Source organism: Dipteris shenzhenensis, chromosome 7, assembly GCF_047967505.1.
Source record: "Dipteris shenzhenensis isolate YYH24624 ecotype China chromosome 7, Dip_SZ_1.0, whole genome shotgun sequence".
NCBI lineage: Eukaryota > Viridiplantae > Streptophyta > Polypodiopsida > Gleicheniales > Dipteridaceae > Dipteris > Dipteris shenzhenensis.
Window position 1 is genome coordinate 13,313,678 of NC_141602.1, and position 25,009 is coordinate 13,338,686.

The window sequence follows — 25,009 nt, forward strand, 5'->3', positions numbered from 1 at the left end:
TACCTATAGCAAATCCTACCATTGCCTGAGTACCTGTAGCAAATCCTGCCATTGCACGAGTACATGTAGAATGGGATCTCAATGGGATATGAAAGATAAGTATGCAGATCATTTTATCAAATAGAATGTGCAAGATGTCATGCTAGGATAGCTCAACACCATCAAGACATCAAAAGAAGCATGTGATATGTTTGCATCTCTCTACGAGTCCAAGAACACTTCCATGATTCTCACACTAAGAAACCAAATCAATTAGAGTTTCGTACCAGCAATGAAACTGGTCATGCTTACATCGTACTTAGGATGACAGAGTACAACAATCAACTCGCAGCAAGCAGGAGAGACTTTGAACCCAGCAGAAATGGTTGAAGTCATCCTGAATGGACTAGGAGAGTGATACAAGAATCTACTCTAGAGTATTGCTTGTTGGTTGGGATAAAATATAATTGTTTTGTGTACAATACCATAAAAATTGCTATAAGTGGTCTGATCATGTCCTCTCTCCAAACCCTTGGTTTTAGGCTTTCTTTCATGGTTATGCTCTTGTATATTTTCTTACAATTTTAGAATATTTAGTTAAATTGGAGGGGACCCGTGTTTGAAGTTCATCTTCTATTCATTGATTTGAAGTTGTAATTAAATATAGCACATCTTTTGGCTCTCTTAAAAAAGGACATATCACATAGCATGAGCTCTATAGCTCATTTAGCATGCTTGAAATATTAGATTAAGTACTATATAGTAGAGATAAGGCTACAACACATGAGATATATAGCACATTTACTAGGCTTGAAAGAATAGATTGAGTGCTATATAACAAAGATAATGTACATAGCACATAGCATGACTAAATAGCTCATTCAGCATGGTTGAAATATTAGATGAAGTATTGTAAATTAGAGATAATGTACAACATATGAGCTATATAGCTCATTCACTAGGCTTGAAATAATAGATTGAGTGCTATATAGCATAGATTATGTACATAGCACATAGTATGAGCTATATAGCTCTTACATTATGTTTGGAAGAATAGATTTCATGCTATATAGATTTCTTACATTATGTTTGTAAATAGAACATAGCATGAGCTATAACTCATTTAGTATCCTTGGAAGAATAGACTACTTGCTAGTATATAGCAGAGATAATGTACTAGCACACAATATGAGCTATGTAGCTCATACAATATGCTTGGAAGAATAGATGGAATGATACAGAGCAAGGATAAGGTACATAGCACATAGCATGACATATGTATCTTATTTAGTAGGCTTAAAGAATAGATTGAGTGTCTCGGGGGGGTCACTCATCATATGTAACCCTATCACGTGAGTTCAACAGAAGGATTTTTTTTATTTCTAAAATTTACAGAAATAAATATACATAAGGGACTATTTAAAACAGTTTTGGAAAAAATTTACAGATTTGTATAGAAAAGGGGTACATTTTATTAATGAAATTTTTTACAGATAAGGGACTTTAAATATAGGCCTTGAACGCACGTGATATAGAGGGTTTATACATAGTGACCCCCCCGAGTTGAGTGTTATATACCAGAGATAAAGTACATAGCACACAATATGAGCATATAGCTCATTCAGTATGCTTGAAAGATTAAATAATGAAATATATAACAGAAATAATGTATAGCACATAGTATGAGCTATATAATATAGCTCGAAAGAATAGATTACGTGCTATACAGATATTGTACGTAGCAAACTGCATGAGATATATAGCTCATGTAGAATGCCTAAGAGATTAAGTGCTATATAGCACAAGTCAAAAAATAAGATAGAATAATTTGGGAGACTCACCTTGGGATCATCAACCCTTTTCTATAATTCTTGTACATTGTCTTTGGTATGCAATCTTTGGAACATTTGTAGCAACCATTCTCGATTAGCATCCTCTCCAAGACTGAACAGTTCATCTTCCATCATATTCATCTCTATGCATGTGCCTTCTGCTCTATACAAGTCCTGACTAGCAACCTCAAGAACTTGGCGTTCCTTATCAAGTGCTGATTTCAAACGTCCAAATTTAATCTCAGCTACACTTGCCATTTTGATGATTCCATCTTCATGCTTTTTATGGAATTCTAGGCTCATATAAAACATGTTGTTGTGGAAATGACAGGTTTTACATTGGAGGGTGAAGGGAACACATCATCCAAAGATCTCATATTCTTTTTCCACCTCTTGTGCTTTGCACCTAGATGCCCTCTGACCTCAGCATGTTCCACACTCTCTACAAATGGAGCCCATACAATGGTGAAAGGCTACATGTCCTCATCTCTTTGCGCTAGCTTGAATTTCTCCAAGCCAAAAGACTTTGCAAAAAATAGCCCGATTTCATAATTGGGGGGCCCTTTTTGATAGACTTCATTGTGACGTCGCATAGGCTTCTCGACAAACTGATCACGTACATGATAGGACTTTATTTTCTTCTGTCCAAAAACCGGTTTGGGACATGCAAATATAGATTCCCCGTATACAAGGATGATGTCTTTCAAACCTATCCATATCTCTTGGATATATTCCAACCATACTGAACAACATTTCTTTTGTATTAGGGACCTGCACTTGTGATATCTTCTTAGATGCCTTGCAATTTGCATTAGCTACCATGATCTCTACAAAGACAGAAAGACTAAAAGTCAATATATGTTGCGCAGCTTTGAATTCACAAGTCATTTTGAAGAAAAAAAGGGCAGCTTATGGAAGTGTATTCTCAACAATGCTTAAATTTTTGAGCTTCTCGGTTTATGGCACTACATCCTTGAAAACCAAAAATGTCACTAGAATTAAATCAACCTTGCGACCAACAAAGCTTCATTGGCACACAGAGAGAGAGGGAGTGAGGGAGAGAGCAGAGTAGCATAGAGAGGGAACTTGAGCCTATCCTAAGAGCTTCATGCATATACATAAGAATCTAGGACCTCTATACATATGCCTTGTGTTCTAATGAGTAGCCATAGTCAATGCATGTTTTGTAAAAGTTAAGTAGGGGAGGGGAGTGGGAAAGTCAGTGTTTTTAAGCGTGATTTTTTTTTGGAAACTTCCTAAAATTTTTTATGAAGGTTGAAAGTGCACAGCAAATTTAAGCACTCATTCTCAGCTTCACCACCACTGACGCTTTCAAAAAAGTCCATAGCACTATACCTGTTTGCATCCGCAGTAGACTGGAGCTGTGGGTAAACTGAAGTGGAGCTGGATGATAGTGCATATGGTCAATATAGCTAGGCGATAGCACATATTGTGAATATAGCGAACTGAAGCATCTTCAACTTGAAGGATAGGGGAACAAATGGTTGACAACACGATCACCTACACTGAGGAGGGAACAAAACTTTGGAGTTGGAATCGAAGAACTAACTGAAATGTCTCATCATTCTTTTAGTTACTTGGTAGTGGTGCACGTACCTATGCAATGAGATCTCTATACTTTATTGAAAAATATAACAACCATTTTGTTTTTTCTTCATCTAAGTACTATGTATTTTGATATATTTTCATGCTATATAGTGGAAAAAGCATTCCACATTACTTGCTTTCACTTAGGTAGAGAATAAGACCTAATAGTTGAAGCAATTTTGTATATTCTTAAACTAAAAGTTATTTGTGCTTGAATTACCTCTACAGAAAGACATCTTGAAATGGAAGATGCTAGTGAAATTTGTAACAAAACAGGTAGTGTGACATTTATGCGGGTAGCAGAGCCAAATAGTAGGGAAGGGAAAGGAAGCTGTATTTCATGAAAGACAAGTGGAGAGTCTATGGATAGGGATCCCAGTGCATATAAAGGTCAAGAAGAGCTAGAAGGAAAAAATGATGATTGTAGTAGTCCGTTGTTGGACAGTTGGGATTGAAAGATGATAGAAGATGACAATATACTACTAAAAGCGGGGATGTTTATTGAAGCAGGCAAACTTCACGAAGAACGAGATGATAGGAAGACTACAAAGTACCTGGATGACAAAGGTCCTTTTGCCACATTGGATGAGCAGATAAATGGTTGCATAATTGACAAAATTCCTTGCCTCATTGGAGAGCTTAGCATTGGAAAAGCTATCATCACAGATGGGTTGGCCTTGCGGATTGCTGATGCAATATTTCAAAAATAATTGCAATAAAAAGAATGATTGTCCTACATCTAAAAGGCATCCCTCATTGCAATGCAATTCAATGACGGAGATATGTAGACATGCAAGCAAGAAGAATTAGAAGCTAGTATATTGCATCTAAGATCAAAGAAATTGCCAAAGATGATGAGTAGTTGGAAAGTGAGATTGTTATATGCTTTACTTTGGACTTCCTTGAATGATAGTTGTCTTTTTTGTGTTGTCCATAGTCTAATGAATGATCTAAGAATGTTGGGATCATCTCATTCAAGGACACATGTAGGTCCTCTCAGGCTCAAATTGGCAGGTTTGAATTTCACCTATCATATGTAGCTCATATCGATTTTATCAGATGTTTGATTACGATTACAACTATTGACATTCACATAATATGCCAGTAACTTATCCATTCACGAGAATTATTCTCAGAGCTTATATTTTTTGCATTTATATTCTTGACATTATCTCGGCATGTGGGGAAGGGCCTCTTCCCTTAGATTATAACTTTTTGGGAAGGGAAGTGTGCCACCTCCCCTCCCATACTATGTGTGGTTATAATAATTATATATTATATATTATCACATAAATATTTTTAACTGCTCCTCTATTCAAAATTGCTTGTTTTCAATATGAATTCTTACAACATTCCTCTCTTTTGATGCAAGTTCTGTATGTGAGGGAGCAACAAAATCCCAAGTTGGATGCAAGATCAATAGGGTCAATGTTTGCTTGTAGCCAATCGCAAAACTATTTTCGGGAACATTTTGGGGCTGTGACACGATGCGCTTCTGGGTGAATATTTAAATTTTGCATGGACCCGTGCTCTCGCCAAAAATTATCCCGACATCATGAAGGTGTAGTGGTGTGATAATGAGATGTAATATATTTGTTCTGAACACTGCATAGCTTGACACATGGCATCTCTGCATTGCTTTATGCAGCGTAGTCTCTGGCTTAAGTCGCATGACCACTTATCATCACGTAGTGTTTTGCTGTAGCTTTGCCACCTGTCAATGGGCACCACACCCATGCAGATCATTAAAATTGAAGGTTGGCTTGAAGAGACCACTAAACCCCTCTCCTGTGCCTCTTTTGCTGTTTCTTTGTCTCTCCTTCTCCCTCTCCTGTGCCTCTGTTGTTGCTACTCTGCTGTCCCTCTCCTTCTCCCTCTCTTGTGCCTCTGTTGCTATTGCTCTGTCCCTCTCCTTCTCCCTCTTTTGTGCCTCTGTTGGAGCTACATTGCCTTGTGTAGGAGTCCCATTCTTGTTGTTGCAACCTCTGCAAGCGTGGTGAGGAGAAAGGCTACAAGACCACACAATGATGTGTCCTATTGTGCCTTGCACAACACCATAAATGCATTGGATGAGTGGATCCCTTGCACCTACAGCTTAAATGACTAGATAGTGATGAAAGGATCAGCCAAAGGTCCACATAAGCTTCCCAAGAGTGAGAGGTGACATCTTGCATGAGTGGAAGGGGCGCATCTTGAAGTTCAAGTTTGGGAAGAAAGGATGGCTCGCAAAAGTGCAACATGTTTACATGGGAAAAGATATGCAGCTTCCTCCATCATTCAATCAACCTAGGATACCATCACACTGTGAGCCTTTCTATCTATGTACTTTTTTCACTTCTAAGTGTAATGAGTCCATTTGGAAATTTTGTGTTTGGTTTCTAAGAGCTCTTATTCATGGTGCAGATGTCTTCCCTTCGGACCTCGAGGAGTGGGAACCAATTGAATCATTCATAGGCAAGTTAACTACGATTCATGAGGATTTAGGTACTCGGGGGAGTCACTCATCATATGTAACCCTATCATGTGAGTTCAACAGAAGGATATTTTTTATTTCTAAAATTTACAGAAATAAATATACATAAGGGACTATTTAAAATAGTTTTGGGAAAAATTTACAGATTTGTATAGAAAAGGGGTACATTTTATTAACAAAATCTTTTACAGATAAGGGATTTTAAATATAGGCCTTGAACGCACGTGATATAGAGGGTTTATACATAGTGACCCCCCCGAGTTTAGGTAAGCAAATGCATGTCGAGGAGAAGTTGGCCTCCTTGCAAATGAAGAATGTGTATTGGTATAATGCAAAATACATCACTCCAACGACACCACCAAGCTATGGCCATCTGCAAACCATTGCACCACCACAACTTCAAGACATGGATTGCAGCAATGTGGACTCAAGGACATTGCAATCATACAAGGACAATATTGCAAAGGATGTGGCATGGCCATGAAGTTTATATTTGGATCCAAATGGGCAAGGTTATCTTGGTTTATGCCTCTGCACATTTTGCTTCTTTATTTCAGAATATACATATGCATAGAACAAAAACTATGTGGTCCTGCAAGTGTGTAGATGAAAATGCTCTTGAAGATTTACTTGGGATGAATTGGGGAACCAGGTTAGGTGACCAAAAGGGTGATGTGTATTAATTTCGCACATGTAAAGACAATGTGGTTATTAGATACCATTTGTCTTGCCAAATGTTATATTTAGCTTTTCAGTACAGGCGCTGGAAGAAAACAAATGGCCGGTGGCTTCCCCTAGACTCCAATGATGAAGACAATATGGGGGTAAGTTTGTCTATTGATGTTGAAGAGGGAGATGTCAAGAATGTGAATGTCACATCACAATGGACTCTAAGGAATGTGCGAGAACACCTATTGGTCATGGAGGATGGCATGTCAGAGTCCTTCTACTTTACCTTAAATGGTGGTAAGATCAGCCGCCATGTGGAGAAGTGCATGCATAGTGCCAATTTCATTGCTCCTGCAACTTTAAAGATTGCTAACAATGTGTTTGAATAGTGTAGCATTTAATTTTTTGTCTATCAAATCCTAGTTATTGCTTCAAAAGATGATGGACAATTAAATTAAAATGTTATTTCTTTTAATGTTTTCTCCTTTCAGTTCATGGTGGTAAATGTTTTTCAAAAAATTTGGGGATTTTATGATTAATTTTAAATTTTAGGGTTTTGATATATAGTAAGGGGTAAGAGCCCTTTTTACATCACATTATCACTTTCACATTTAGAGAGCCATAGAAACTCCCGTCCTCAGAAGTTACTCCCTACATCAACTACTATTTGCCATGGATTCGGCTAGAACTGTGTTCCATGACTTCATCTCACGAACTACATTTGCAGATCATGAGGAAGAGCTATTTTTAGTGTTTGATAGGACTTTAGATGTCCTAGGCACATATATCTGAGCCAAGGATGACTTCTCAGATCTCATCCTTTACATGCAAGATAATTTCTCAAATTTTGCCTATACACTTGACCACACTTCAAAGAGATGGGTTCCCATAGATCACATAAAGTATCTGTTCATAGAGGAACCTAAGTTTGTAAAGCACTTGGCCCGCTTTTGTAACTACCTTATAGATGAAGGGTTTAGGAAAGTCGAAGTTCAAGACATCCTAGATGTAGGGATCATAGGAAATACAGGCACCAAATTCCTTTAATGGGAGATGACATTCATCTTCCTTCTCCAAGAAGGAAATTTAGAGAAAGAAGCCTCATCGTCTAGCACCCCCTCTATTAGAAATGCTGATCTGGTCATCCCTAGACTAGACTCAGACATCTACATGGAAGAGAGTCTTGATGATCCAACAAAGGAGATGGAAGCAACTCAAGCATTGAGCCTACTTCAAGAGCCCCCAATAGAGCAAGAATCTACATCGGAGACCGTTGACCCAGACTCAGAATTATGGTCCTTGTCCCCCCTCATCATCGATGGAGAAGAGTACATATTCCTCCATGACATAGAGATTCTTTTTGGACTACAAGAGGATGAGGCACTCGGAGTCCTATCGGGGTTCGATGTTGACACGTGTTAAAGATCTCGGGGTTTTCGGTACTGAAGACCAGACAATGGAAGACTTTCTCTTAACGACGCTAGTTTCAATGAGGGATGCAGACATCACTACAAGGCATAGGCCATTTTCCGACAGAAATACCGACGCTTTTTACATTAAATTTTTTTTTTTTCACAGGCACAAAGGTCGCTATAAAAGTCACTAAAAGCGTCGAGAAAGGAGCGTCGCTATATAGCGACGATGCAAACGTCGCTATATAGCGACACTGTTAATCGTCGCTATATAGCGACACTGGTAAACGTCGCTATATAGCGACGATTAACAGAAGTAAAAAAAAAGGGTTAGTGGGGCTAAACAGGGCTTCCTTTTGGCCCTGTTTAGCCCCACTAATCCTTTTTTTTTTTTGTAATTACAAAAGAAAGTTTTTTATAACAAAATTTCCCTTGCTTGCAGGGTAATACAAAATTGTTCTTGCGAAATGATGAGGAAAAAATGCATATACATATACAACAGTGTTTGTAACAAAATTACCCTCTGAAAGGGCGATACAAAATTGCTCAAACGAGCAGATATACAAAATGCTACTACCACTACTCATCCGAATCCGAATCATCTTCGTCTTGTTGGCCTGTTCCTTGGTCCTCGACACCTGCATCTTCTCCCTCGTCCTCGGCACCTGCGTCCGATCCATGCCCCTGTTGATCGCTCGCCTCCGATGATGGGACGCTTGAGCTTTGACCCTACGAGTGAACCATATAAATCGAAAATTAGATTGGAACTTAAATTAAAAAGTGAGATTACAAGTAGTAGTAAACTTATACCATGCGAGCAGCCACCTCAGCCCAATCGACTGTCGCTCCCATTGCCTCTTGCTCAATGAACCAAGGCTTTGTTCCTATCCGAAATGCGCACCGCGTCTCTTCATCCGTAGGAAGACGACCCATCGCAGCTTGCTGTGGATCCAATTTACAAGAGTTAGAGTTAGCTAAAGTGCATGTAATATGTAAGTAAAACAAATAGAACAATACATTAAATGGGAAGAAGTAGACTTACCATGGTTGCCTCGAACGCATACCGTCCGCCTGCACCAAAGTGCGAAGTACCTACGACGTCCAGCCATCTCTTTGCAGCCCTCCTCTGACCCTCGAACATTTCGGGATGGTCCCTATGTTGGTTCTTGAAGTACTTCCAATCAGCTTTGTCTGCCCAGCTGGGTTTAGCCAACCCCTTTGTAATGGAAGTACGCAAGGTTGATCTACGATGCTTTAGGACCAAACCCATGCGCTCAAGCATATAATTGTCATTAAACTCCACATTTGGCGGATTAGGGTATCTTTGTTTTAACTCATCAATCACCGCCTGCTTCTTTTGGGCATCTTGATACCGCCAATCGGTATTTATGCCGCTCTTGAAGTGATGACTCATCAACCTCCTCATGGCGGCCATCACTGCTTTGCCCTTTTTGTCTTCTATTATCTCTCCAGCAGATGTGATTTGATAGGAGAGATCCCCTGATGAGTAAGGGGGACTGACGGTAGCAGAGTCTGAAGGAGTGGAAGCTGCACGACCGCTTCCGGATCGAGAAGTAGCAGTGGGAGTAGGAGAGGGAAAGGGACCTGACTGATATTGTGTCTCCGGACCAAGTGGAGACCTAAAGGAGCGTGAGTGTGCTGACTCGTCTACATCTCCTGAGTCAGCACAACATGAGCCGCCCCTCCTACTCTTCCTTTTCTTGCGGGAGGCATGCACAGGTGATGATCTCGCGGTCGAAGGGGCGCGAGGGGATGGCTGGGCAGTACGTCCACCAGTCGGTGTAGGGGAAGGAATTGCGGAGGTCCTCTGAGAGAGCAGAGAGAAGAATCTTGCTGCCTCCTCATCGCTCATCTGTGCTACAAACTCGTCGAGAGTCCCGACAAAGCCATGCACGGCTAGCAAAGGAGTTCCCCGAGGGGTAGTCGTAGTGCTACGTGGAAGAGGGGTCGGACCAGGGGTAGTCGCAGTGCTAGGACCGAGAGATGTCGGACCAGGGGTAGTCCTCGAGGTACTCGCCTGAGAGGAATCAAAGTCCTCTGGAGCATATAGATCGTGAGCTCTCCTCCTGCGAGGCTGTCCATACTCGTCAGATGAGCGACGTGATCCCATGTCTAACATAGACACAAACACGAAAACAGAAAACAAAAAACAAACATAAGCATTCTCATAGGTATAGGCATAGGCAAGAAGAAAGAAGAGGGAAAGGAAAGAGGGAAAGAAGAGGGAAAGGAAAGAGGGAAAGAAGAGGGAAAGAAGATGGAAAGGAAAGAAAAGAATGAGAATGAGGAAATAGAGAATGAGAGAAGGGGGAAATAGAGAAGGGGAAAGAGATGAGGGAAAATAGAGAAGGAGAGAAGGGGGAAATAGAGTGGGAAATAGAGAATGAGCTTATGCGGAAATAGAGAATGAGCTTATGCTTCTCTCATTCTCTATTTCCGCATAAGCTCACGCATAAGCATGAGCTTATGCGGAAACTTAAGCATAAGCTCATGCTCATGCATGAGCATAAGCATGAGCTTATGCTTATGCTTATGCTTAAGCATAGGCATCGGAAATAGAGAAGGAGCTTATGCAGAAATAGAGAATGAGTTTCGGCATAAGCTTCTCTCATTCTCTATTTCCGCATAAGCTCATGCATAAGCATGAACTTATGCCGAAACTTGAGCATAAGCTCATGCTCAAGCATGAGCATAAGCATGAGCTTATGCTTATGCTTATGTGGAAAGCATAGGCATCGGAAATAGAGAAGGAGCTTATGCGGAAATAGAGAATGAGCTTATGCTTCTCTCATTCTCTATTTCCACATAAGCTCACGCATAAGCATGAGCTTATGCGGAAACATGAGCATAAGCTCACTCATGAGCATAAGCATAAGCTCATGCGGAAAAAGAGAAGGAGCTTATGCGGAAATAGAGAATGAGTTTCCGCATAAGCTTCTCTCATTCTCTATTTCTGCATAAGCTCATGCATAAGCATGAGCTTATGCGGAAACTTGAGCATAGCCTTGAGCTCATGCATGAGCATAAGCATGAGCTTATGCTTATGCTTATGCGGAAAGCATAGGCATCGGAAATAGAGAAGGAGCTTATGCGGAAATAGAGAATGAGCTTATGCTTCTCTCATTCTCTATTTTCGCATAAGCTCACGCATAAGCATGAGCTTATGCGGAAACATGAGCATAAGCTCATGCTCACTCATGAGCATAAGCATAAGCTCATGCGGAAAAAGAGAAGGAGCTTATGCGAAAATAGAGAATGAGTTTCCGCATAAGCTTCTCTCATTCTCTATTTCCGCATAAGCTCATGCATAAGCATGAGCTTATGTGGAAACTTGAGCATAAGCTTGAGCTCATGCATGAGCATAAGCATGAGCTTATGCTTATGCTTATGCGGAAAGCATATGCATCGGAAATAGAGAAGGAGCTTATGTGGAAATAGAGAATGAGCTTATGCTTCTCTCATTCTCTATTTCTGCATAAGCTCACACATAAGCATGAGCTTATGCGGAAACATGAGCATAAGCTCATGCTCACTCATGAGCATAAGCATAAGCTCATGCAGAAAAAGAGAAGGAGCTTATGCGGAAATAGAGAATGAGTTTCCGCATAAGCTTCTCTCATTCTCTATTTCCGCATAAGCTCATGCTCATGTATGAGCATAAGCATGAGCTTATGCGGATGCTTATGTATGAGCATAAGCATAAGCTCATGCTTATGTATGAGCATAAGCATAAGCTCATGCTTATGCTCATGCGGAAAAAGAGAAGGAGCTTATGCGGGAAAAGAGAAGCTCATGCATAAGCATAGCTTATGCGGAAACTGAAGCAATAGCTCATGCTCATGCATGAGCATAAGCTCATGCTTAAGCTCATGCGGAAAAAGAGAAGGAGCTTATGCGGAAAAAGAGAAAGAGGAGCTTATGCGGAAAAAGAGAAGGAGAGAAGCTTATGGGGAAACTCATTCTCTATTTCCGCATAAGCTCCTTCTCTTGTTCCGCATGAGCTTATGCTTATGCTCATGAGTGAGCATGAGCTTATGCTCATGTTTCCGCATAAGCTCCTGCTTATGCGTGAGCTTATGCAGAAATAGAGAATGAGAGAAGCATAAGCTTCTCTCATTCTCTATTTCTGCATAAGCTCACGCATAAGCATAGCTTATGCGGAAACTTAAGCAATAGCTCATGCTCATGCATGAGCATAAGCATGCGGAAACTTAAGCAATAGCTCATGCTTATGCTCATGCGGAAAAAGAGAAGGAGCTTATGCATAAAAAGAGAAAGAGGAGCTTATGCGGAAAAAGAGAAGGAGCTTATGCATAAAAAGAGAAAGAGGAGCTTATGCGGAAAAAGAGAAGGAGCTTATGTGGAAATAGAGAATGAGAGAAGCATAAGCTTCTCTCATTCTCTATTTCCGCATAAGCTTATGCGGAAACTTAAGCATAAGCTCATGCTCATGCATGAGCATAAGCATGAGCTTATGCTCATGCGGAAAGAGAGAAGGAGCTTATGCATAAAAAGAGAAAGAGGAGCTTATGCGGAAAAAGAGAAGGAGCTTATGCGGAAATAGAGAATGAGAGAAGCATAAGCTTCTCTCATTCTCTATTTCTGCATAAGATCATGCATAAGCATAAGCTTATGCGGAAATTTAAGCATAAGCTCATGCTCATGCATGAGCATAAGCATGAGCTTATGCTTATGCTTATGCTTAAGCATAAGCATAAGCATAAACTCATGCTTATGCTCATGCGGAAAAAGAGAAGGAGCTTATGCATAAAAAGAGAAAGAGGAGCTTATGCGGAAAAAGAGAAGGAGCTTATGCGAAAATAGAGAATGAGAGAAGCATAAGCTTCTCTCATTCTCTATTTCCACATAAGCTCATGCATAAGCATAAGCTTATGCAGAAAGTTAAGCATAAGCTCATGCTCATGCATGAGCATAAGCATGAGCTTATGCTTATGCTTATGCTTAAGCATAAGCATAAGCATAAGCTCATGCTTATGCTCATGCGGAAAAAGAGAAGGAGGTTATGCATAAAAAGAGAAAGAGGAGCTTATGCGGAAAAAGAGAAGGAGCTTATGCGGAAACTTAAGCATAAGCTCCTTCTCTTTTTCCGCATAAGCTCCTCTTTCTCTTTTTATGCATAACCTCCTTCTCTTTTTCCGCATGAGCATAAGCATGAGCTTATGCTTATGCTTATGCTTAAGCATAAGCATAAGCATAAGCTCATGCTAAAGCATAAGCATAAGCATAAGCTCATGCTTATGCTCATGCGGAAAAAGAGAAGGAGGTTATGCATAAAAAGAGAAAGAGGAGCTTATGCGGAAAAAGAGAAGGAGCTTATGCGGAAACTTAAGCATAAGCTCATGCTCATGCATGAGCATAAGCTCATGCTTATGCTCATGTGGAAAGAGAGAAGGAGCTTATGCATAAAAAGAGAAAGAGAAGCTTATGCGGAAAAAGAGAAGGAGCTTATGCGGAAATAGAGAATGAGAGAAGCATAAGCTTCTCTCATTCTCTATTTCCGCATAAGCTCATGCATAAGCATAAGCTTATGCAAAAACTTAAGCATAAGCTCATGCTCATGTGGAAAAAGAGAAGGAGCTTATGCATAAAAAGAGAAAGAGGAGCTTATGTGGAAAAAGAGAAGGAGCTTATGCGGAAATAGAGAATGAGAGAAGCATAAGCTTCTCTCATTCTCTATTTCCACATAAGCTCATGCATAAGCATAAGCTTATGCGGAAACTTAAGCATAAGCTCATGCTCATGCATGAGCATAAGCATGAGCTTATGCTCAGGCGGAAAAAGAGAAGGAGCTTATGCATAAAAAGAGAAATAGGAGCTTATGCGGAAAAAGAGAAGGAGCTTATGCGGAAACTTAAGCATAAGCTCATGCTCATGCATGAGCATAAGCATGAGCTCATGCTTATGCTTATGCATAAGCATAAGCATAAGCATAAGCTCATGCTCATGCTGGAGCTTATGCGGAAAAAGAGCTTATGCGAATGAGAGAAGGGGGAAATAGAGAAGGGGGAATGAGAGAAGCATAAGCATAAGAGAATAAGAGGGAAAGGAAAGAGAGAAGGGAAAAGAGAGAGGGGGAAAGAGAGAAGGGGGAAAGAGAGAATAAGAGAAGAGGGAAAAAAGAGAAGGGGGAAAAAGGAGAAAAAGAGAAGGGGGAAGAAGGAAAGAGAGAGAGGGGAAGAGAGGGTTCCTACGCCCATCACTGTAGCTAGCGCTTAAGGCGCTAGCTGCAGGCCAATGCAAATAACAAAAATATTAAATGGAAAGAAGAGGAAGCACTTACCTATAAAAGTATGTCCCGCTCGGTGTAGTGGACTGGCCCTACAAAAGAGAGAGTATGTCCCGCTCGTTGTAGTGGACTGGCCCTACAAAAGAGAGAAAACAACCCATTTTTTCAAATAAGATGTTAGTGGAAAGAGGAGATTACAAAAGCAGCTTCTTGAAAGGAGACAAGGAAAGAGGAGATTGAGGAGACAAGGAAAGGAGGAGATTGAGGAGACAAGGAGAAAGAGAAGGAAGAGAAATACAGAAAGAAGAGGTGAGTTTTCTTTCTTTCTTTCTTGAAATCTCATTTTTTGTTTCAATCCTTTCAAATCAAGCATGAAAACTAGTTTACAGGTTTAGCAATACAAGTAGAAACACTCACAAAACCAAAGCTAACAAACAAACAACCTACATTGTTGAAACAAACTCACCTCTTGAAGAACTTTCTTTCAGGAAACCAAAGAGGGAAAAGGAGAGAGAGGGAGTACAAGAGGTAGGAGAAGGTTGAGGAGTGGAAAATAGAGTGGGAGGTTGCTTGGAATAGATGGGAGGTCGTCGAAAATAGGTGGGAGGAGATTTTGGGTTGCTTACTTGAGAGATTAGGAATGGATTGAGCAAAACGCCGTGCGTTTCGGCGTTTCGGGTTTTAACCCACAGCGTCGCTATATAGCGACGCTTACTATTTATTTTTTTTATATGGCCTCCAGTGAAGCTCAAACATGCTATGCTTATAATTGTCAATATCTCCTCTTACTATATAGCCTTACTATATAGGATTTTTTGTTTCAATCCTTACTATATAGTGACGTCATTCTTTTTATATGGCCTCAAGAGAAGCTCAAATTAAACATGCTATACTTATAATTGTCAATATCTCCTCTTCATGCTTCTCTTCATGCTTATGTTGTGATTTTATAAGTGTAGATGGAAGGGACGAGTGGAAGCTCATCCGATGATGCACCAATGCCCGAGAGCACGAAGTGGCTTACGGAGAGGTGATATTGTCATTGCACTCATTGCAAGTGAGAAGTACGACATCAACGTCGTATTATCATGCGCCACTTGTGGATGTATGGGGAGGAGCCGAAACCAATACCCCCCGTTGGTGTTGCACATGTTGATGGATCATCGGTAAGTCAAAGCTATTTAAGTTTGCAATCTTATTGTATACCAGGAAATAGAAGATCTTATATTTACACGAATGAGCTTATGACAGGATGAGGAGGGTGACGAGGGTACACATATACCTTCTCACTTTCAACAAGACTATAGTCTCCCGGATGACGACGAGGGTATGGTCGACATGATGGATTCCATTTTTAGGGGCACTCCATCCCACGTACACGTGATGTCTGAGTCTGAGGTCAAAATGCGAGAGTTGCAATCAACACAATTGTACGAGGGTGCTAGGATGTCTAAACTATGTGCTTGTCTCTCAATCTTGAATCTACAAGTACAGTATGGGTGGTCGGATACAAGTGTCTCGGCCTTAATGAGGTTAGCCCTTGCATTAATTTGACTCATTATTTGGATATTGTTTGTTTTGAGAATCATCATTTGGATAGTGTCTTTGTCATAGGTTGCTCCAGAAGATGTTGCCTGCACCAAATACCATACCCGCATCAAGAGATGAAGCGAAAAAGATGCTAACAATGGTGGGTATGGATTATGATACCATCCATGCTTGCCGTAGTGATTGTATTCTCTTTCATCGTGAGCATGGAGATTTGGCTAGTTGTCTAAAGTGTGGGGAACAACGATATAGAGATGACTTGCAGGGTGAGTGGATACCGGTAAAGGTCTTAAGACACTTTCCCATCATTGCAAGAATACAACACATGTTTCGATGCAAATCCATAGCGGAGTTGATGATATGGCATGCATCTCATCGGTCCACTGATCACACATTGAGGATTCCCGCAGATTGTGCAGCTTGGAAGCACATAGATAATCAGTGGCCGGACTTTGCGAGAGAGCCACGCAACTTACATCTTGAGCTAGCCATGGACGGCGTGAATCCTTTCGAGTTACGCTCGACATCTTGGTCGACATCTTGGTCGACATGGCGATCACAACCATATCCACGAGATCTAGCTCTTCTCCCTACTCACATGTCACTTGATTGGCTACAACTGGCTGTACGTAAAGCCGAACGTGATGGAGAGACAATAAACGAGCGTGAGCGGGAGTTATCATCTGGATGTATGGTGCATGTAAGTTTCTTATCTCTTGACGTAATTAAGTAATTATTTGTGGCAATATATGCTATAAAATAGGTGCATCTTCATTGTTTTAATGATGCTCTTTTACAGTACAAAAAGTACAGTGCATTATGGTCATATGGACGACATTTTCACGTGGAACGCATCGATTCAAAGAGAGTCACATATGATTGTGGAGTCATGGCTAACTTCACACAAGATAGCCGAGCAAGTGCTTTGGATACCAATCTTCTCTCCTCACAGTTGGATTATTGTGGAACCATACGCGACATCTATGAAATTGATTTCAGATGATTTACTATTTTCATTCTTGATGTAAAATGGTTTAGAACTACTTACAACGGTCCCCATGCGACAGTGAGAAAAGATAGTAGCGGTCTCTTTGCAATAGACTCCACCAAACATTGGACCGATGAAAGTGATACTTTTGTTCTTCCGGAGCACTGTGAGCAGGTGCATACTAATGATTTAATTAGTCGAAGCTTTCGTTTTTAAAGTCCATTGATATATATATAATGGACGACATTTGGCACCCATCTTCAATATAGGTGGTTTTTCATCCGGATCGTTCTGATCCAAGATGGTGGTACGTGATCCAAGTTGCACCACGAAGTAAGCAAATTTTTGAAGATCGAGATGTGGATATGGAGATGCCACTACCAATGCCGGATCCAATTGATGAATCTAGCGAAGAAGATGTAGATCACCATATGAGGCAAGAGGAAGATGCGCATAATGACATCGCACGGGAGGAGGATGGAGATCACGATATTGACGAGGAAGACAACAATCATCAAGATCAATCACCACACTTAAGCTTTATTGAAGAAGATGATCAAATACTTTTAGGTGAACGTACGATACTAGAGTACGATGATGATATAGGAGATCAACTCGGTATAGAGTTGGAGATAGACTTGCTTGGCGCCTTAAACTTGGCTCAAGATGAAACAGTTGATGTAAATGCTCTTATTTGATTTTTCTCATCTCAAACTTGGACATGAATATATGAGCTTCAAAGGCTTGATGTACATGCTCTCATTTTTTTATTCTCTATGATCTCAAACATGTATGAAAATTTAAAAAATTTTATCATTGGAAAAAACTAATTTTTAAGGCCTAAAAAAAAAAAAAACCCTCTCTGTAAAAACGTCGCTATAATATTTTGTCTCAGTGTCGCTATATAGCGACTTTTGGCAAAAGTCGCTATATAGCGACGATTTACGAAACCCGATTTTTATACCGACGATTAACGCTAAGCGGGCGCTAATCGTCGGTACGTAAACGTCGCAATAGGATGCGTGTGTAGTAGTGCATGTTTGTATACGATGCACAACCCTCTCATGCAAAAGCTTCCACCTCCAACATAGGTCAGGAGAAAGCGTCCACCTCCCAAATGGAACATCATACAGCACCTGAATCCATCAACATTGCAAATGAGGAAGGGATAGAAGCCGACGACATTGTAGTGGTAAGTTCGAACAATATTTTTTATTTTGATGTTCGTTCAATATAATTTGTTTTGTCAGTCTTCTAATGTTTATTGAATTGTTGTAGGATGCGTTCGAGCTTGATGAATTCTCATCTCGATGCGGTAATGTTTGCAGCACATTTGGGCGCTCGAGGTCCTTCGGAGCTGCTGAAGTGTAAGGCATTGTCATGCACTATCGGATACTCCAACATTACTCGAAATGCTGATAAAGTAATTTTGGTACATTGCCTGGCTTCTATCAATGCCTTTAGATCAAGCATTCATGGCAGGGCATTGATGGCAATGGCTATGTCTTTGGCAGCAGGAGAGGAGGATGATAGTGATGTTGCAGCTAGGTTTATATCTAGGAATCCACTAGGGGATTCAAAGACCCCTATTCTCGATGTACTTGAATTAGCCAAGAAGAAAGACAGCATGTGAGGCCTTTTTTATATATAAACATATATTTAAATGGATACATGACTACATGTCTTTATTATTTATTTTAAGTTATCATTACTCGTCATGAATTCCATTGTATTTTGTTTAAGTCATTGATGATATATTTTCTCCATCATTTTAATTGTGTTAATTTAATAAATTTCTAGCGAATTTAGTATCATTTTCACCAATTCATGGTATCAAGAGTTCATTTCTGTCAAATCCTGAAGGAATTTCACCATGGCGGAGAAGGGAAAAGTGTCAGTCACGTCACCAGGACCCCAGAAAGCCCAAAACCTACCACGGCACGAGTTTGGGCATTTTGGTAAGTCCGTGGCAGGTTTTGGACTTTTTGGGGTCCTGGCAATGTGCCAGACACTTTTCCCTTCTGCGCGATGGTGAAATTCCTTTAGGATTTGACAGAATGCAAAACTTAACTTGAAATGATCATTTACTGCAAGCATTGAAATGGAAAATATACAACAATGCGAGAGTGTAGAGAATGTCGATATGTTTTATTTAAAAGAATCGACCCTTGGGCCTTAGATACAAGATAGTGCCGTTAAGGGCAAGTAGTGATCTAAGTCTGAAGAGTGGGCTACAAGAGAATCTAGGGTTTCAAACTTGGGTCACTCCATAGCGCTTTGTCAAAGCCATGTCCTTGTCCATGACCGTGACGCGCTTTTCATGGATGGCACACAAGTTGGTGTCCTCGAACAGAGCGGTGGTCACTTGCTCTGTAGCCTCCTGGAGCACCCCCATAGCTCTTGTGCTGAAGCGCATGTCATTCTTGTATCCTTGTGCGATCTCTTGTACCACACGTTGGAAGGGAGCACGTGGGATCAAGTTGTCGGTGGTCTTATGCATTTTCTTGATCTCCCTCAGGGCCTGTGCTCCTGGTTTTGCTTGGTATAGCTTCTTGACTCTTGGTGGGTGCCTTACAAGTACCCGAACACCTTCCCATGGCCTCCTGTCTACCTGAACTTCTTCCGCTGCTCTTGTTTGCATTGGTCCTCCTCTGAGTCCTTCTTTCACTGCTGACGTCTGGAGCTTAGACCTTCTTTGGGATGGGGCTTCCTCGGAGTCTACTTTACCCTACTCATGGGCACAGGGTTCATCTCTGCCATGGGCTGTATCACTGAGAGAGGGAAGATGGTGCTCTTCCTGGCAGTCTATTGACCCTCAGGAAGCCTCTCTATATCTGGGAGGTTATCGAACACATTTTGTTTGATCGGGAGAGGGATCTCATGGGGAGGGGAAGGCCGAGGGGAAGCCTGAGGGGAAGGTTGAGGGGAAGGCTGAGGGGAAGGCTGAGGGTCAGGCTGAGGGTCACAGGTTGAGGCTAAGAGGGGAAGGCTCATGCTCTTGGGGCTGGGGAGTGGGCTCACGGGACTTGGGAGGAGAAGAAGGCTCAGAAGACTAGGGAGTGGGCTCATGGGACTTCAGGGAGTTGGGGGAGGGCTCATGAGAGTCAGGGGAGGTGCCACCAAAACTAGATAGGTTCGAGTGCATGGATGCCATGGAGGTGGTGGAGCTAGAGGAGGAAGGGTGGAGGCGACGTCTAGTGGGTCTAGCAGTGTTCTTCACTCTTGCCATTGAATAATGAGGGTTAGGGTTTTTTTAAACTTTTTATAAGGTCCCATCATGTTTTGACATCCCTTTTAATTACATTTAGGGTCTCATCGTGCCCCCTACCCTTGCCCTAACCCCTCCACCCCCCCCACCCTTCTCACCCTCCCCCCCCTTGCCCTCCCCCTACTTGCCCCACCCACAGCCGTCGCCCTTCCCCATACCCCCATCCCCCCTCCCCCCACCTTTGCTACCACTCCACCCCTCCCATTGCCTTATCCCATGCCCCTCCCTTCTCTCCCCCCTCCTTCACCATGTCCCCACTTTCCCAATGTCATGTGAGTACAAAAATTGTAGTCAAAATAAGCAAGAAATTAAAGAGTGAGTACACAAATTGTGGTCAAAATAAGTAATATATTTATTTCATATTTGTATACAATTACACCATAGCTTCTGTTGGTGGTTGGACCCATCTGGTCCCTTCTCTCACTCTAGCTTGCAACCAATGTGCAACTCCTTGACTCCCTATGGATGCTTTCCAAGCACTATGCCTTCTATTCTTTGATACAATTTGAACTGCTTTTGCAAGTTCTGATGCCTTTGCCTTTTTAGACTTCAAAGTCCTTCCTAGTAAGCATCTAAAAAACCAGTCGAATGTCTCATGCAATGCATTGATGTGAATGACACCACCACCGTGCCTTGAGTTCTAGAAGTAGGCTGCCTTGGCTCTATAGTGCGACTTCTCCATGCCTTGTGTATTCCAAATTGACAAAGGACCCCAATTTTGTACAAACCATGGTCCGTGTGCATAGAGAATATGCTGCAAACAGGATGAGAATCAAATTAGCAACAAAAACTATTTATAAAGCAAGTGCTAAATATTACGATGGTGCCAAGATTACCATGTAATGCATAATGTGTGACTCCCCCCATGCTTTCACCATTAATTGCATAAACTCTTTCACAGCCATCTTGAACCTTTCATAATACATCTCATCGATTTGAACCTGGCGAAGCAATTTTATCAATGCATCTACCTTTGTCCATACTTTAGCTCTCAAAGTTGCTACTTGAGGATGAGAAGCCTTATTGGTTGTGCATTCACACAATGCTTTCCAGTATTCCCAACCCAAACTACTTTGAGACAATGTATGTTTGTCTTTGTCGAGATTGTGGTTCGATAGGAATCTCCTTGCCTTCCCTCCACCCCTGGACACTTTTGCAAGAAGATTCTGTGTTGCCCCAGACATTTTCTTATCCTCCTTAAGTTTGACATGTCCTCTATGGAACCCCATCTCTGACAACAACTTCTTAGCTTTTGCAGTGCACCGTGCAGATACTTCTTATGGAATTAAATTCCAAGCATAAACAAGATGCAAATACAACTTATCAAGTACGCATAGTTCTGCATGTAAAGTACATATGTGTACTCTCTCAAGTGGGATGGGCAAGATGGGATCCCACTTTGGATCCTTCTTGTCACGATTCGAAGCTTGCATTTGGCTACAAGATAGAATGCCATTCTCCCATTGTAAGCCAGCCTTTTGCTTACATTGCGAACACATGCAATAAAGGCATGTGTTCATCGCATTTGCCCCTGTATCACAACCATGCAAGCACTTGAGGGTTTTCAAATCACCAACAAGATGCCATTCAACTTGAAAGGTTCCATGGCCATTGACTGTTAATGTTTGCCCTTCCTCTTGTCTTCGGATGGTCGATGGGATTCCTATTCTATCTAGAATCCACTTCAATGTCTCATGGCACTCTTTCGGAGTCTCAAATGCTGCAAGCCACCATATATCTTTCTCTGATTGCACTGAGAAATCTTGCTCTACTTCTTCATCCCGTTGAACAAAGACTTGTTGAGAGATATGGTGCCATGAGCACTTGTAGAGCAAAGGTATGAGCAAAGGGTAAGCTGCCACATGGCATGGAGGAGATATCCCACATGTGAGCAAACAAAATGGATGTAAGTACCCTCACCTATAAAAGGGAGGTTCATTTGAAGTAATATCAATCAAGCACTTTGCACTATCTCAAGATTCTCTTTATGAGTCCAAGCTAATCTATCTTGGAACCTAATTGACTTGAGATACATGTCATGAGCACTCTCTTCATCATGTTTCCACACAGGTTCCATCCACCTTAGAGTGCTCCATAGATCCTGAGGCACACATGTTTTGTCATGGTATCAGAGCATAGGTTTAGCTCTCCTAGTTTAGCTCATTAGTAGTTCACTAGGATTGCTTCCATTCCTAGATTAGTTGTAGGCATGTCTTAGGAGCTCATGTTTTTCTCCTAGGTTAGTTTTAGTTTTAGATTAAGAACAAATTTCCATCCCTTGAGAGAAAATTTCCGTCCATCCATTTCATGAGAGATTCATTGTGAGCTTGAGTGTTCCTTATTCTGTGAGAACAAGAGAGTCCCTTGAGTAGTTTCTTTGTGAGGATCCATGTGAGGAGAGATTTGAAAGGTTTGAGAGAGAGAGCCCGAAGCTCTACCTACACCCATCTTTGAGAGGTTCTGAGTAGAAAGAGAGGTCCAAAGAGAGGTTCTCCAATAGAGCTTCAAGCTCCCAAAGCTCGAGATGGCTGCATCGCCCCATTGCCATGGCATTCAAGGGACGACACAGCCGTAGATTGCATCGTTCAAGAACAAGAGTGAATAGACCCTAGCCATAACGGCCAGGACGAAATACAAGCCAGGGAGCAGCAATCGAAGCTTGGCGATCATAGCCGAAATCAGAGTGGCTCTGTTGTCTCTGAGAGCGGCTCACATCCTAACAACGGCTCGACCTTAGATTGTGAAGCTTATCGAGAGGAGACAAATATCTATGCTCCTCCTTCGCATCACTCAGTCAAATCATCCATTGGAAGACACAAGCGACCTGGACATGGATATCTATCCTCCTCCTTTGTGGAATCAGAATTATCGACATGAATCGGCCTTCGATGATCGGCTACGACATGAGAAGCTTCATCCTGCAGACCGTCGAACTCAGCAGCACGACCTGCAATAGCCAAGCATCCGCCTCCCAAGCGCAGCCAGCAAGCAACTGCCTCGCACAGCAACGAGATGGTCTCCACCGTTTGCACCGCTTTGCTAATGTAAGGCTTGAAGATTGCCAGATACAGCACCTGCAACAACTTCACGCACGCGGATTCCCTAGACGACTCCAAACGACGATGCCATCACGCTTCGCAGTGTTTCATTTTCAAAGGTTTCTTTTGCTAAGATCCTCTACAAATGCCACGTGGCAGGATAAGAACTAACCGTGGTTAAGTTAATCTAACTACAGTGAACCTTGGTTGAGTTTGAAATCACTATGGTTATGTTAACCTTGGTTAAAGTTTATGGTTAGTTGGACCATGGGAAAGTTAATGTAACCTTGAGTTTAACCAAGTGAGGTTCAAGGTCACCACAGTGCCACCTAAGCACACAGAGCCTCTTGCTAAGCACAGTATGGAATTCAGCATGTGAATCCCTGTGCCACATCATCAAGGCCCCCTCTTCTTCACAAAACCTTTGACAAGGTATAACTTGCAATCCAGGAAGAATTTGCACACGCTCCAAAAAGGAAAAGTGATCGTCTTTTCAAGCTCTACGCACCTGTCATGTTAGAAACATTGTATGCAATTAGACATTAGACACTGCCAATATTGAAAGAAATCAATTGGTAAGACCTTTGCAACCATTGGAAAAGCAAAGCATGAATGCAAACATCGATGTAAAAAGAATGCCAAAAGCACAAGTGCATGAGATGACCATAGCAGGAAGCATGGCATCCACACACAAAGCATCAAGGCACATGGAAGAACAAAGCATCATGCAGGTAGCTACACCAAACAAAGAAGCAAATGAGTCGTCATCAAGCCATGAGCCAAAAGGTGACATCAATGGAATGTATTGAAAAGCAAAAACCTTGCCAACCTTGCCTATTATGTTTTGTAATCAAACCTGACCACCTGAGAGTAGCTATGAAAGCATGCAGGGGAGGTATTGACATGTAGAAGCCACACTTGACCACCTTAAGTAGCATGCATGCACTAAGGGGAGGTGATGGATTTGTAACTCACATCTGACCACCTTGCAGTAGCCAAAGGATTATGGCACCAAGGGGAGGTGTTGAGAGATATGGTGCCATGAGCACTTGTAGAGCAAAGGTATGAGCAAAGGGTAAGCTGCCACATGGCATGGAGGAGATATCCCACATGTGAGCAAACAAAATGGATGTAAGTACCCTCACCTATAAAAGGGAGGTTCATTTGAAGTAATATCAATCAAGCACTTTGCACTATCTCAAGATTCTCTTTATGAGTCCAAGCTAATCTATCTTAGAACCTAATTGACTTGAGATACATGTCATGAGCACTCTCTTCATCATGTTTCCACACAGGTTCCATCCACCTTAGAGTGCTCCATAGATCCTGAGGCACACATGTTTTGTCAAGACTAAGGCTTTATTCATAATGCAGATGTTGAATCTCTCTAACTTGTGTTCTTTCACCAATTGAGCTTCATCCATTTTGATGACAAATATGAGCTTTCCATTGCAATCTGTACAACAAAAGAGAAAAATCATTAGGATAAACATGATAGAGGAAATGAACTAAGTAAAGTGCAATGCTATAATGGATTTCCCCTTATCATCTTCTCTCATGCCATAGAATTTGACCATTGCTTGTTGCAGTTTCTCAACGTCTAAGTAGACATCGTTGAAAGCATTCATCTCAAAGGTTTGCAAGCCATATTTCTTTTTCCTCTTCCAAGTCATTGTGCCCCTTATGCAATGGTACCCTCTAAGCATTTCTCTTGCACATTGGTTTGTTTCTCGCCGTGCACATCTCACACACCAAGGTGTGGGTAGGGGCATTGTAAACTTCTTATACTTTCCCAAAATAGTAGACTTAAAAATTTTGAAGATAGATGTGTTAGCTTCACGACTTACACCAGCAGTATCACAAGCTGCAAGCATCTCCTTTGCATCCACAATATCCTTGAAGTCCTTCATCACCTCCTCAGCAACT

General features: G+C 41.5%; 1 protein-coding gene across 1 annotated transcript in view; it reads right to left on the reverse strand.

Annotated features, from left to right (window-relative positions):
* Positions 1-1,841: 1,841 nt before the first annotated feature.
* Positions 1,842-25,009, reverse strand: part of LOC147899972 (sugar transport protein MST4-like) — a 28,616-nt gene continuing 5,448 nt past the window's right edge. The window contains exons 6-7 of the mRNA XM_087377156.1: positions 20,678-20,799; positions 1,842-2,026 (exon numbers count right to left, since the gene is read on the reverse strand). Coding sequence (XP_087233282.1) covers positions 1,842-2,026; positions 20,678-20,799 — 307 coding nt within the window. The remainder of the gene's footprint in view (positions 2,027-20,677; positions 20,800-25,009) is intronic.